This window comes from Pseudorca crassidens, chromosome 1, assembly GCF_039906515.1.
Source record: "Pseudorca crassidens isolate mPseCra1 chromosome 1, mPseCra1.hap1, whole genome shotgun sequence".
NCBI lineage: Eukaryota > Metazoa > Chordata > Mammalia > Artiodactyla > Delphinidae > Pseudorca > Pseudorca crassidens.
The window spans coordinates 141,792,387-141,807,992 of record NC_090296.1 but is presented as its reverse complement, the minus strand read 5'-3'; the positions used below and the strand labels follow the sequence as shown (position 1 = coordinate 141,807,992).

The window sequence follows — 15,606 nt, the reverse complement described above, 5'->3', positions numbered from 1 at the left end:
GTAGCTTGGGTTTTACCAAACATTTAGCATCCTAAGCCTCCATTTATTCATCTATAAGGTAACAATTAATAATAGTAATAAAGATTTCCTAATAATAATAAAGATTTCCTAGGGTTTTCTTGATTTAAGATAACACATATCAAACCTTTATCACACTTCCAGCCCTATGACCTGTCACCATTCTACTCCTCATTGTATTTATTTTGTCACACGCTGGCAAAACACAAGGAACTAGTCAGCTTCCCTGATTCAAAACCACATAATGAAATGATGAATAACAAGTCATCATAAGCACATCATTCCTCACCATGTTATTGCCCCTAAATCCACTTCTGAACAAACCTCTTTATTTTACCCTCTCCTTTTCTTCTCACTTATTTATAACTCCTTTCTGTTACCTAAGTACTGTTAAGCTTCTGTCCCTTTATTATCTACTCAGTAGGCATGGAGATAAAATTTAATTTTCATTCAACCAAATATGAGCTTTGTGCCACTTAGCATAATTCAACTGCCTTGCCTTTTATATCTTGAATGAAGTGTTGCAACCTTACTGCTCATGCTGAAATGAGAGGATATCAATGGCTGTAGCATTGAGAATAAACATAGGCTATTCGAGATGAAAGGAACTTAAAGATCTTTAATTTTAAAGCTAAAAACTCTGAGAGTAGGGCTTCCCTGGTGGTGCAGTGGTTGGGAGTCCGCCTGACGATGCAGGGGCTGCGGGTTCATGCCCCGGTCCGGGAGGATCCCACATGCCGCGGAGCGGTTGGGCCCGTGAGCCATGGCCGCTGAGCCTGCACATCGGGAGCCTGTGCTCCGCAACGGGAGAGGCCACAACAGTGAGAGGCCTGCGTACCGCAAAGGTATTCTGAACCAGAACTGAGCTTCTGTGAAACTAAGCCACATGTCCTTGGTAAAAACTGTGCTGGGTAACAAAGTGAGGGCTTCATGGAAATTTGTGGAACAGCAAAAACCATGACAGATTATTTCATCTTGGATGCAGTGGATGTGTCTAGATTTCTTTACTTGATTCACTTCTAAGAGGGGGAAATTGGACAAATGGCCAGAATAAAGAAAAAGGGCAAAACGTGGAAATGTTCACAGAAACTCACCTCACATTTCTCTTCTACAACAGAGTCATCTAAATTCAGAAGCTTACAAACCAAAAATGTAAACTTTCTGTTTCTTTTTATCCTCATAAGGCTACTCTAGTTTGAATATTATGACCTTGATTTCTTCTCTTGTAAAACAGCTTTCCTTTTTCCTTTTCTTTTTTTTTTTTTGCCTTTGTTGTCACATCCATAGTTTTGCTTTCCTCTATACCATCTGGTAGACTAACTCTTATAGGTAAAATGGTTTGAACCATAATACTAGAGGGCTAGCTCTTTGTAAGAGCCACAGGGGCTCGTGGAGTTTCTTAATAAAGAGAAAACCAGTATTAAGAAATAAAGAGAAAAAGGTATTACTCAAAAAATTAATGAAAGTCTATTGAATTAACTTAGACCACCCATACCAGGCTATTTGAAGCTTTCCTATATAAAGATAGCCTCTCCTGTTTGGGAAAACTTTAAAGGTTTTTGTCTTCCATTTTTATAATTAACAACAACAAAAGACAAGGCTACAAAAGGCTGCTGTTGATAATAGAGAGTGGAAAGAGTGAGTTTTCTTGATTGAAATTTTTTTCCAGGGCCTGATAGCCTATTCTGTTTCCAGGTATTTATAGATTCATAGGCAAGAGACCAGCCTTTCATTTGGTTGAGCCTGAGGCAGAAGTGAATGAGATCCCCAGTGTTGACTGGAAATGGGTAAATCACTTAACCACACCTAGGGGTCACTTAGACTCCCTGGGCTCCCATGGAGTCATTTGTAAAATAGGTATTCTTTTAGGTTAACATTCATGGTTGTTATTAGGTGGGAATATTTTACAAATAACAAATATGCAACATGAAGAAAATTCACTTTAACTCCTTTCTGTCTGCAGTCTGTATCACCTCTCTCTTTCAAATTCTTATCCCCATGAGTTGCAATGCATTCAACCCATGGTGACATACATTCCACCTATGATGATATATATTAATCTTCCCTGAATAGTATTAAAACAATCAAGGGATATTTCTGGGCCAAAATACATACAAGACATTAAGATTTTGAAACTTACACATAAACACACACAGACATACATTCACTTCACCCAACACATACTTTTAGGGACTGAAGAGGAAAAGAAACTAAGATGATTAAATAAGTTTTAGATTATCCATTTAATGGCCCTCACCTCTGTCAGTGGTTCTGCATGTTGCTGAAGTCACAATCAGCATGTGTAGAGTATTAATTATCCTGATTTTTTCCCATTTATTATTTGAAAGTCTGAACATCATAAAGGAGAAGAACTTGAGCCTTGTAATGAAACAGAAGTGAATTCAAAAGCTAGCAGTTCTTCTGTAAGATTCATGGCATTTGGCAGACTTCTTAACCTCTATAGAACAATTTCTTTGTAAAACGGGACTCTAATAATAGCATCTATCACACAAGATTATTTACATGATAAAGTAAAATAATACTAACAAAATGCTTAGCATAGCATCGAGTTCATGGTAAGGTTCTAATGAATGTCTGCTTTTATTATCATCTCATATACGCATTGACACACATTATTTTCATGGTTTCATGGTATTCTAGAAAATTAATCAACCATGTTCTTTCTTTTTTCTCTATTTACTACTAGGAATTTGGGTTAAATTTATTTGGGGATATAAGTCTCATTGCTATAAATATCTATGTAGTAAATACTGTTTTCTGATAAGTTTATTTTCTTGAGGGATATTCTAGCTGGAAACAAAATTAAATGGGAGGTTTTTACGGACCTTCTTAAAAGTTGCCAAATTCTTCTCCAGAGGAAAAGTAAACCAATTTACAGAGTATAGTATTATTAAACTTCTTTCTTCATAGATGCACTAACACTGAGTTTTCATTATTTTTATTCATTTACTGTAGAAGAATCAGCATAGAATCATACCAAAAATATTTGAATTAGCCTTTCTTTACTAATGGACCAGGGTTTTTGTTGTTATTGTTTCCCGCTAAGATTAGCACTTCTTCCTGGCTAATCAATTCATTTTCCCTGATCCGTTAGAGAGCCATTTAATGTTTTAAAGCTACACGTGATAACTTATAGTCTCAAAAGATCCCCAGGCTGAGTTCCGTTCCAACATTTCCCTCCTCGTAGCCACTGGACATTTCTTTGCCTGCAACTACGGAGTGAAGCTAAGACTATTCTCAAATATTAGGTATTGTGGGCTAATTTTTTTTTAATTTAAATAAAATTAGGGTGACCAAAGACAAGCAAAAAGAAATACTGTCATAATTGCTATGTAGCAACAACTGTTGTTGGAAACAGAGTGTAATTTGCAATCTGAAACATTGAGTTTCCATCTTTTGTTTTGATACAATGCACCTTTTGGGGAACAATTCTCCCCATTCCCATATGTCTCATTTTGGCCCACAGACATTGGTACTCCACTTCCTGCCCTCACCTGCTTCTCCCTAAGGGAGGAAGAGTGTCATGAAGTTGATGATTCAGGGGGAGATGCTGAGTGAGCATGAGTTGCTGGTGACCCCCTGTGTTCATTCTCTCCCTGAACTCAAGATGCGCTCATTGCTCTTCTGCATGATAAGCTTAGCAAGGCCAGCTCTGCTCCTACAATTCTAGGTAAGGAAGTCCAATTATGGTGGGTCCATGCACTCTAATTCTTTATAACCAGTAAAAAAAATCAGGTATGTTCCATTCAACCTATCCAACTCCTGTGTTCTATTTCTTATTTGGTTTAGAATTCATGAGAGAAGAAAAAAGTGGCATTCATTGGTCATATAAAACCCCACCCAGCTTAGTATCTGTAGTCACTAAACATCAAGGATACAGAGTCATACTGCTTGGTTCAACTCCTATGTGATTCTTATTAGCTGGGTGAAAGACAAGTTATATAGCTTCTCTGACCTCCAGTTTCCTCATCTGTATAAGGGAGATAATAATAGTACATACCTCAAAGAATTGTTTAAAGCAGGAGTTGGCAAACTTTGGCTCTCTGGGACAAATCCAGTCCACTCTTTATTTTTGTAAATAAAATTTTACTGAAATGTACCCATGCCCATATATTTGCATATTGGCTATGGCTACTTGCACGCTGTAACAGCACAGCTAAGTAGTTGTAAAACAGACCATATGGCCCATAAAGACTAAAATATTTTCTATCTGTCCCTTTACAGAAAAAGTCTGTCAACCCCTGGTTTAAAAGATAAAGCAAGAAATGAGGTATGCATACAAAACACAGAGCACTGGACATGACAAGAGTAAATTCTTATCATGTGTTAGCTATTATTATTGTTATCTATTAAGAGGTAGTGTATCATAGTGATTAACAGTACTGATTCTTTGGCAAAACTGTATAGGTTCAAATCTCAGCTCTACAACTTATCAATTCTGTCATCTTAGGCAAGGCACATATTTTTTTTGAATCACAATGTACTCATCTGCAATATGAATATAATAATATCTAGTACATAAAGTTATTGAGAGGCTTAAATGAGATTATACAAGTAAATTAATACTTAGGAGATTGCATGTCACTTATATAAATATTTGCTGTCATCACCATCACCATCATCATCATAACTGTCATTAATTTCCCCCTACACGATTCCAAAATATAAACTTATTTTGAACACAAGTTCATTGATAATATTATATCTCAAGTAATTCACATATTCATTTAGTAAATATTAACCAACCATCTTGAGGGAGTCAGAGAGTCTCCAGAAATAGAGATATAACTCTTCCTTTCTCCTTAACTTCTGCAGTACAATCAGATCTATACTTTCAGGTCAAAGCCAAAATATCATGAAATCTTGAAGAAAAAGCACCATCTAAATCAAGTTACTTCATACTAAAACAAGAGGCGTTATCTGCATCCAGTTAGACTACAAACGGGTTTAAAGAGCATCTAAACCCTGGGTTATTGAGCAATTTTAAGCCTTAATAGAGCTCTCATGATTCAAAGATGAATAAACACAAAAATGATGAAATAGAAGTTGAAAGAGGAGGATGAAAGAATCTTAACAACCCAGAGAGTGAAACATTCTGCAGTGTATAAGGAAATGAATGCCTTACTCAACCCACAGAGCAATGGTGCTCTTTGGGAAATGATTAGGCACAGGAAACAGAAGCCAGCATTAGGTAGCCCCTGTTCAGGTATCAGGAAAATTCAAGAAAAATGACATCCGTGAAATAGTACATGAAAAGATAGCAGATCCAAATGGAAAGAGAGCTGACCATATTGCAAGCAAGCATGAATAAAAGAAAAACTGATGAAAGATAAAGAAATAGCTGCAATAAAACCTAAATGTAAAACGGCTGAAAATAAAACACATCAGCAAAGAGGAGAGTCCACGCTGCAGAAAACTGAATCTATGAGTACAAACATTAGACGCACTTCCAGAATCTAGTGTTAAGAGTTACAAGGTACTATAGAACATTGAGCAGCTTTCCCTCTGCTATACAGTAGGTCCTTGCTGGTTATCTATTTTAAATATAGCAGTGTGTACATGTCAATCCCAAACTTCCAATCTATCCCTCCCTCCGATCATTCCTGCTCGGTAACCATAAATTAGTTCTCTAAGTCTATGAGTCTGTTTCTGTTTTGTAAGTAAGTTCATTTGTATTACTTTTTTGGAAACTAACACAACATTGTTAATCAACTATGCTCCACTATAAAATAAAATTTTTTTAAGTATGAAAAGAAGAGTTACAAAGTAGAAGTGATGAGAGGAGAAGACATGACAGATATGGAGGCTGGAAAGCAGATATCAAACACTCCAGAGAAAGAGAATGAAGAGTTAGAATGGAAACACTGCTGTTGTATAATTGATAGACATGTCAGAAAAGGATAGGGTATTCAAATTCCAAATGAATCAAAAGGACCTAAACCTAAAAAGAAAAAAGAAAAGAAACAATTTTGATGTAGTAGAAAAAGAATATTTGTGTTAATGAAAAAGGAAAAACTATTAAGGCAGAAATAAACAAGGTACATACAAAGAAAGAAAAGTTAGGCTGATTACTAATGGCTTAAATATCAGAGAAAATTGAACCAAGCCTATATTGTTTTAATGAAATCTCTAGGTAGGCAAAGTGGAACTCCGATGTAAAGGAAAGAGGAAGATATCCACATGTATACTAATATACCAGAAGTACACCATTGATTTACTTTACCAAAAAAAAAAAAAAAATTGAGGTGTTCTCTAACAAAAATGTGAGATGAGTCAACATAAAAATAAGAATGAGGACATGATTGCACAGAGTGGATAGAGATGAGCAATGCAAGTAATTAAACATAAAACTGAATTTTAAAATGATCTGACTATGACTATTAGACAATCCAAATGCCACAGATATGTCTTATGTGAGAAAATAAGAAGTGGAAAACAATATTTTTGTTTAAAATAAATGAGACACAGATGGTTGGATCGGCAATATGTGTATTTCAAAATGTATATGTTCCAGGAAAAATCCTAGGAAATGTAAAGTGTTGTGGATGATTGAACAATACAGACCAAGTACACACTTCACTCACTCACAAACATAGGAAAAAAGCTCCTATATTCACAGTAAATACCATCAATATCTATAATAAAATAATATTTTAGATCATAGCCAAATACATTTTCCTTTGATTTTCAAGGATGGGTGAATATTATAAAACCTATTAACATAATTTAAGACTATTAGTTTAAAGTAATAATCATTTTTCTAGATACCAAAAAAACTCATCATCCAATCCTGATTTTTTAGTTACTAAGCTAAGAAAAAAGAATAATTAATAAAGAGGACATTGAACATTAATACCAAACCAACAGACACTTTACTTAATTCTTAAATACTTAGAATCATTCTCATTTTGAAGCGAGATTCACAATCAAGTTGCCCATAAAATCATCATCATCATCTTTAAACTATGTTCTCAAAACTGAGCAGGTTATAGATAAGAATAAAAAGTAAGCAAAGCTAATTGTCAAAATTTATAAATGATACTATGATTTATCTAGAAAAACAGAAAAATCTAGGGGAACACTTTTAGGTATAACTACAGAGAGCAGTGAAGTTACTAATAAGCATATCAATAATCAAGAATGTTCCTGTATAACTAAGACGACCACTTACAAAAATATGATGAAAAAGATGCTTTTTGAGTAACAAGAAAATTTTAAATGTTAAGATTAAAAGCTCATGATAATACATCAAGGAGGTACATGAAAAAAAAAAAAGGTTACAAAAGAACCCCTACAATACTTTGTGAACATCAAAGAAGATCTGAATAAGTGGAACAAAATATCAGGTTTTGAAAAAGTCATATAGGCAAATAGTCAATAGATGAAAAAACCCTATAATTTTAATGCAACTTGAGTTAAAATCCCAGTGCTTTCACTTTGGGCAGGTAACAACTCATTATAGAGTTTATTGGCGAAAATTTAAAAAGGAAAATAGCAAAGCACATTTTTAAACAAATAAACACATAAATACATTAAGTGGCAAATATAAGTATATGTAAATGTATATGTGTGTTAAACAATACTAATGAGGTGGTGCTTGCAACATCACAGGTTTAAATTACACAGTTACAACATTAAAACTATGTGTTCCTGGCAGATAGATTAATGGAACAGAATATAAAACCAAAAACATATATATATATATATATATATATATATACACACCAGGTACATGCATATGTAAATACTATATAATAAGCTGACATATTAATCAGTGTTAAAGGATGGATTATTAAGTAATTGCTGTAGCAAATGTTTAACCATATAGCAAATGGTTAACAACTGTTAAAAATGGTTAACAATTTAGAAATACAGACTTATTCAATAGTGAAAAAATGTAGAGGAATTACAATATGTAAATATACTCATTATAAACTTACCTACTTCAGTTGAATTAACACATTCTTACAGTGCATGTGAATTATTTGTTATTAGACTGAGGCAGATAATTTTATCAAAGGTAAAAGAAACAAAGAAGAAGACTGAGAAACATATCTATGTAAAAACAAATACATCCAAAGTCAATAAACTATGTAAAAAACATGAAAGGTTAATCGGGAAATATTCGAAATATCCAAGACAAACAGAAGTAGAATATCTTTAATATAGAAATTGAATTTAAATGTAAATTTTAAAATGATTATTAAAAGAATAAAGAACAAAAGATATTATTTGTATATTTATTTTTAAAAAGAATACTAATGAAATAGAAGCATGTAATCCATTTCAGAAAAGGTCAAAGTATGAATTAAAACAGCACCCCATTTTCACCTATAAATTGCAAAGATTTTTTTTTTTTTTTAAATTGCAAAGATTTTAATGCAAAAGCAATCATTGTATCTAGAAGATGAGGTAGGAGAAAATATAGACAACCTTGGTTTTGGCAATTATTTTCTTTTTTTTTTTTTAACATCTTTATTGGAGTATAATTGCTTTACAAAGCTGTGTTAGTTTCTGCTGTACAACAAAGTGAATTAGCTACACATATACATACATCCCATATCTCCTCCCTCTTGCGTCTCCCTCCCACTCTCCCTATCCCACCCCTCTAGGTGGTCACAAAGCACTGAGCTGATCTCCCTGTGCTATGTGGCTACTTCCCACTAGCTATCTATTTTACATTTGGTAGTATATATATGTCCATGCCACTTCGTCCCAGCTTACCCTCCCCCCTCCCCGTGTCCTCAAGTCCATTCTCTATGTCTGCATCTTTATTCCTGTTCTGCCCCTAGGTTCCTCTGGCAATTATTTTCTTAGATACAACACCAAAGGCATAATCCATGAAAGAAAGAATTGTTAAGGTAGACTTCATAAAAATTAAAGATTTTTGCTCTGTGAAAGGTACTATGAAGAGCATGAAAAGACAAGCCACAGACTGGGAGAAAATATTTGAAAAAGCACATCTGATAAAAGACTGTTATTCAAAATATGCAAAGAACTCTTCAAAATCAAAATAGGGAAACAACCTGATTAAAAAATGGATCAACAACTTAAAAGACACCTCACTAAAAAATGATATACAGATGGCAAATAAGCATATGAAAAGATGCTCCACACTCTCTGTCATCAGGGAAATGCAAATTAAAACGAGATACAATTACACATCTATTAGAATGGCCAAAATCCAGAACACTGACAACACCAAATGCTGACAAGGATGCAGAGCAACACGAACTCTCGTTCATTGCTGGTGGGAATGAAAAATGGTACAGCCACTATAGAAGACGGTCTGACAGTTTCTTACGAAAACTAAACATACTCTTACCATACAATCCAGTGATCATGCTCTTGGTATTTACCCAAAGGAGTTAAACATTTATGTCCACACAAAAACCTGCACACATATGCTTAGAGCAGCTTTATTCATAATTGCCCAAACTTGGAAGCAACCAAGATGTTCTTAAGTAGGTGGATGGATAAGTAAACTGTGATACATCCAGACAATGGAGTATTATTCAGTGATAAAAAGAAATGAGCTATCAAGCTATGAAAAGACATGGAAGAAACTTAAACATATATTTTTAAGAGAGAAACAGCCAATCTGTAAAGGCTACATGCTGTATAATTCCAACTATAGGACATTTTGGAAAAGGCAAAACTATGGAGCTAGTAAAAGGGTCAGTGGTTAACAGAGGTTAGCAGAGAGGAAGTGATGAATAAAGGCAGAGGATTTTTAGGGCAGTGGAACTACTCCGTATGAGACTATAATGATGGATACACGTCATTTTACATTTGTCCAAACCCATTAAATGTATAACACCATGAGTGAAACCTAATGTAAACTCTGGACTTTAGGTAAGAATGATGTGTCAATGTCAGTCCATCAATTGTCACAAATCTACCGGTCTAGCAGAGGATATTGATAATGGGGAAGGCTATGCATGTGTGGGAGCAGGGTGTATATGGAAAATCTCTACCTTCCTCTCAATCTTGTTGAGAGCTAAAACTTCTCTAGAAGTAAAGTCTATTTTGAAAAATGTGTTTATAAAGTTTCAAGGAAAGGAACTCCTATACATGGTTGTTGAGGGTTTTTTAATCTATTTATTCATAGGTGAAAAAGTAATCTAATTTCACCAAAATGCTGACAATGGTTATCCACAGGTAGATGGATGGTGTGTGACTGAAGACAGGAGTAGGGATGTGTTTTTGTTGTTTGATTTCCAAATTATATTTTCTTATTCAGAAAGACAAAAGTGTATATGTTTTAAATGAAAACCAAGTGTCTTTAATTATTAAAAAGCCTAATTAGGTTTTCTAAAGTCTATGAAAGATTTTTATTTTTTCCGTGTTGTTTCATCAAACTGAAGAGAGGATTAAACTAATTTATCTTGATGCCAAGGGAAGCCCCGGTTAAGGCAATAGGACTGTAATTTGGGAGAATAGGCGAGATATTAAGCTATTGCTAAGGCTCAGGTCGGAAACTCTGAGCTTTCTGTTGTTATTAATGGAAGGACAAATGGAGAGAGGGGAGCAGAGCTGAAGAGTGGAAAGGCACTGGAGGGATACAAATCAAGATGAAAGGTGGCTGACTCGGCAAAACTGTTAAATGACTTTGCAAAAGACCTGTCACAATGGATAAACGGCGCCTCCTGAAGAAGCAGCTTAGCATTCCTGCAGTGCACACACAATTATTTCCAGGGATGAGACTGACAGGAAGGAGAAAGAAAGAGGAACGGCAAGAAGATCTAAAGATGCCTTAATGAGTCTGCAGACATTTCTTAAATGAGCAACTGGGAAGAAGAGAGCTATAGAAGAAAAACCAAAACAAAGAGTGCATGTACTTCATTTTCAGCTTCAGCCACTGGGCAAACAACCACCATTCTGCCCTTTCTCTGCTCATGAAAAACGGTAAGTTGCTCTGTGGATGCTGACTACACTCTAATTGTTTTTGTGGTAAGTGAGGCATAAAACCTATTGTCAAAAAACATGATGTCCACGGCGTACAGCCAGCCTTTATCTTCCCAGCAGATCACTCCCAGGGGTTAATGTTGTCAGAGGGACCCTCAAAATAACATGTGCTCGCATTTCTTTAAGGCAGACTTTCAGGTCAGAGCCCCCCTTTTTTCTCTAGTATCTCCTTCTCTGCAAGAAAAGAGAACTTTCCTCAAGTATATAACCCTGTTATGTCAAATAAAGGCCACACGCCCAAGGAAAAGAGGCAGGAGTCGGCGGGAGGGTAGCATAGGTCTCCTCTCTAAAGCTTATGGAGAGTTGTACTGACAAACATTAGTTACACCCTTTGTATTATAGTAAGAACCCCTGTTGCTAACACAATTCTTAGGATTCACTCTGCTGATTATTATATCTCATGATTTAGTTCCATTCATCAGAAACGAATCAAAGGTACTCAAACAGCTTGCTGCTGGTTTCAAACCAATATCATTTTATTAAGTTTCCCTCTGCCAGCCTTTAATGATTATACACTTACTGGCAGGAATATTTTCTGGGTCAGGACATTTTCAGCGTAATTTCCCTCTCAACCATTAGTTCTCAGGTCCTTTGGGCAGGAAGCATGATTTGTTTGGATCACCTGCCTCCATGAGTAGAAAAATATATTATGATACAAACGTTTGGGTGAAATAGGCAGTTTTCACCCTGCTGCTCTCCACCAAGCTCCACGTCTCTCAAATTTAACTGAACTCTTTTCAAAACACACAGATTAATCACACCCTTTGTAGGTATCCTGCCCTTAAGAAGCCGTACCAGCCTAAGAAGGGTCAGAGGTCACGGGAAGACTTCAACCTTCAGTATTCTCGGACTGGTTGTAACTGAAAAATTACTAGTCAGTTGTGTGGGATGGCATGGAGGGCAGGTAATACTATGTTCTTATGATAACCCACACAGCGGCCACTGCATTTGGAGCCTGACACCAAATTCTTTAGGCTTGAATTAGAAAAGGCACTTCTTTGATAGATTTCTTCTTGTTCCAGTTTACAGGCAACTAATCCTCACTGCATTGGATCAAACAGACGGGCACAATCAATTCAGGGAAAGCAAGCAATGCCAGGTCTGCTCAGTCTTCCCTCAATGAGCAGCAGAGGGGGAGGGGGGGAGATGGAAAGAAAGAAAACGCAGGCATGCCTGCACCCAGGATAGCTTAGCAAAGGCAAAGATGAAAAGACAAGTTGAAATATATATCCTGGCAGATGGAAGCGCTTGCTGTCAGAGGGAGAAGCTGAAACACCAACCACGATGCCAAGCACACCAAGCCTTCGGGCTCGGAGGGGTGTTGAAGGAGCTGGGGCAGACGGAAGTGGTTGTGATGTCAAAACGAAATTGGCACAGTGACTTTAGGGAGGGAAGAAGTCTGGATTTACTTAAGTCTCCATAGTCTGTGATCTATAGCATCGTGTGATGAGCAAGTTAAATATTGCACTTAGGTAATTAAGTCTCAGAGAAACCAGTGCCTTCCAAAGCAGTATTAATTTACACTGCTAGATCTTTCTAGGCTTGATTGGCCATTTGGTGAGAAGTCACACTGGAACGGCAGCCTAACAGTGGCAGGAGGAAAATTAACGAAAATGAGCTAGAAATAGGAGGCCCCAGTATTAGCGGTTTTCTCTCTGCCTTGGGACATGAAGTGCATGACAAGATGTTTCCTCATCTACCGGCAGGCACTCCCTCACCCAACAGCTCAATCCCCCGCTCCAATGCTTTGCTCAAAACATGGGCAATGACTTAGCGTTCTTTGACTCCTCTGACGTTTCCTGATCTCTCTTCTCTCCCATTGCCTTTCTATCTTCCCTTCTTGCCCCCGACTACAACTTGTCTACAGTACAGGGCATCAAAAGGGCTTCTGCGGATAACAGTTCTCCCTCTCCTGACTCTTTAAAGATCCTCACTGTTCTCAGAGATCCATCCTTTCCCTGCCATGGCTGTGAGTCAGTTTCTCTGGGCCGGCGTATTCATCACCATCATGTATTCTGAGACAGAACACTGCTTTTTAAGAATGGGAAGATTAAAACATTTCTTGTCCCCAAGTGCCTGGATATTAGCAGCGAGATTGCCAGATTTTAGCTAATGACTCCAAAGTGACATCAGTATAAACAGTTATAAACACATAACACAAATCAGTTATAAACACATAACTGGCAAACATAAGCATAGGTAAATGTGCACGTGTGTCGCTAAGCTGCATCTTCTTTGCCATGAGCAAAACTTAATAAAAATACATATTTATAAATGTATGTAGCTTTATATGCACATTTATGTACAAGTAAGCAACATCCTCCTTGTCTTCAGCAGGAAGTAAGGATGCCCCGAGTCTGGTTCCAATGGAGCACTACTACCCTACCTTGATCTGGCACCTTCTCCATATTTTCTCTCTGTCAAAGACCCATAGGTCTGTGTGACTTTCACTTCCCAGATACTCTCCAATGGAAACACAAAGGTTCAAATAGTGAGCAACTTACCGCTGGAGGTGGTGGTCCAGAGATGACTCCTCAGCATTCAGTAGAGCTGCTGCACAGGTCAGCAGCTGATGGCTGCAGCTTACAGATTTGAGTTCCAAGATGAGGAGGCCCAAGCAGAACATAGATCCCATCTCCTCCAGTTCACTGGTACCAAACTGTAGACCCTGTCAGTTAAACAAAGCACTCAACAGTGAGTATAGGATGGAAACCGAGTGAAGACAATCTGAGATTAAGAGGAAGGACACCTGGACATAGGCCTATCACAGAAATTAAGAATTAATAGTATTTATCAGTCACTGCCCAATGTGTTTTGTTTTGGGATTTGTGGCTTAGTGGTTCTCAGTCTGCATTACATCAACCTTCAGGATTTCCCAGAATTACTCCCAAGACAGCAATGACCGGGTAGGGGTACTAGAGGGCAGGAGGTGTACGTGGAGATCCAGGAGTCACTTCCCCCGACTTTAGATAAAGCAGCAGTGCTTCTATCTGTATTTTACAAAAGGGTTTCACAGCTGAAACCAAAGTCTGTAAACAATATTACTAAGAGATACCCTTTTTCTCCCATAAATTTGCCAACCAACGGAGAAGAATGAGGGAGATCTCTCACATACAAACACTAAGAACTTAAAAAAACAAACTCATTTACCATTTATTTAGAACCACCTATTCAGCTGTACTAAGATAACACATGAAAGCAAAGCCATGACATTCATGCTATGCTATTATTCACGAAGTTAACAGATAATAATAACAATGAACAAACAACTTTATTGAGCATTTACTATGTCCAGTACTGTTCTGAGCCCTTTTACATGCATTAACTCAGTGAATCCTTAACAAAGTCCTATGAGGTAGGTATTGTTACTGTATCCATTCCACAGAGAAGGAGATTTAGACCCATAGAACTGATACTTTATCCATGCCCTGCCAGCTAGTACATAATAGGGCCTCATAAATCACTTCTGACTTAACTACTCAACAAACAGCTTTATGTAGTCTAGGAGGAACCCTATTACATGGTGAGGTAGAAAGTGCATGGTTTTTGAAGTTAGATAAAAATTGGATTTGAATCCTGATTTTACTATTTTCTCACTGTGTGATCTTAGATATATGAACATTTGCCTTGATTTTCTCATTCATAAAAGGGATTATAATTCTTCCCTCCATATACTTAGATAAGTCATGACAGGAATATTTCAAAGTCCCCCAATATTGATCAGTAATAGCTCAATTTTTCTTTTATTCATCCTATAAAGATATTTAATATGACAGAATTCAATGTGGTCCTGAGGTCTTCATGTTTATAAAGTACATTTGACTTAAATGAAAAAGAATCAATTGTTGAATATTATATTTTAAGAAACAGATTTTCCATCCAAAGAACAGTGATCAAGAAGACAGGGATGTGATAGTAAAAATTTGAAAAGACTGGCCAAAAGTATCCCAAGGCAAAAAAAGTTCCAAGCCAGGAAATTGTAAGCGTCACGAAAGAATTTCTAGGTAAAAGAATAAAGAAATGTGTAAGGTCCTCAAGTTTATTTTATTAATTTATTTTTTGTTTTTTTAACATCTTTATTGGAGTATTATTGCTTTACAATGGTGTGTTAGTTTCTGCTTTATAACAAAGTGAATCAGTTATACATATACATATGTTCCCATATCTCTTCCCTCTTCCGTCTCCCTCCCTCCCACCCTCCCTATCCCAACCCTCTAGGTGGTCACAAAGCACCGAGCTGATCTCCCTGTGCTATGCGGCTGCTTCCCACTAGCTATCTATTTTACGTTTGGTAGTGTATATATGTCCATGCCACTCTCTCACTTTGTCCCAGCTTGTTTTAGCTGTTTAAAAATGTGATTTGCTGCATGTTTGGACACCTGTTTTCCTGAAGAAAGGAGACATTACTTCAGAGTTAAGTGAAGTCTGTTGTTCCATAAACAACGGCAGTGGGAAGGGAAAGACGTGTTTAACAAGTTATTTTCCTTAGGTCAATGGAAAAGAGCACTTTTTACAGAGAGAGAAAAATCTCAGTCTCTTTCCATGTGCCACAGCTCTGAGGGCTGATACTTTTCCTCTGCCCATTTTCCTGGCTGCTTT

At 36.7% G+C, this 15,606-nt stretch overlaps 1 protein-coding gene across 2 annotated transcripts in view; it reads right to left on the bottom strand.

The window, feature by feature from the left end:
- The window catches only part of AGBL1 (AGBL carboxypeptidase 1), a 783,161-nt gene that overhangs the window by 195,828 nt on the left and 571,727 nt on the right, over positions 1–15,606 (bottom strand). For both annotated transcript variants that reach the window (XM_067696096.1, XM_067696105.1), the window contains exon 22: positions 13,512–13,675. In XM_067696096.1, the coding sequence (XP_067552197.1) occupies positions 13,512–13,675 (164 nt within the window). The remainder of the gene's footprint in view (positions 1–13,511; positions 13,676–15,606) is intronic.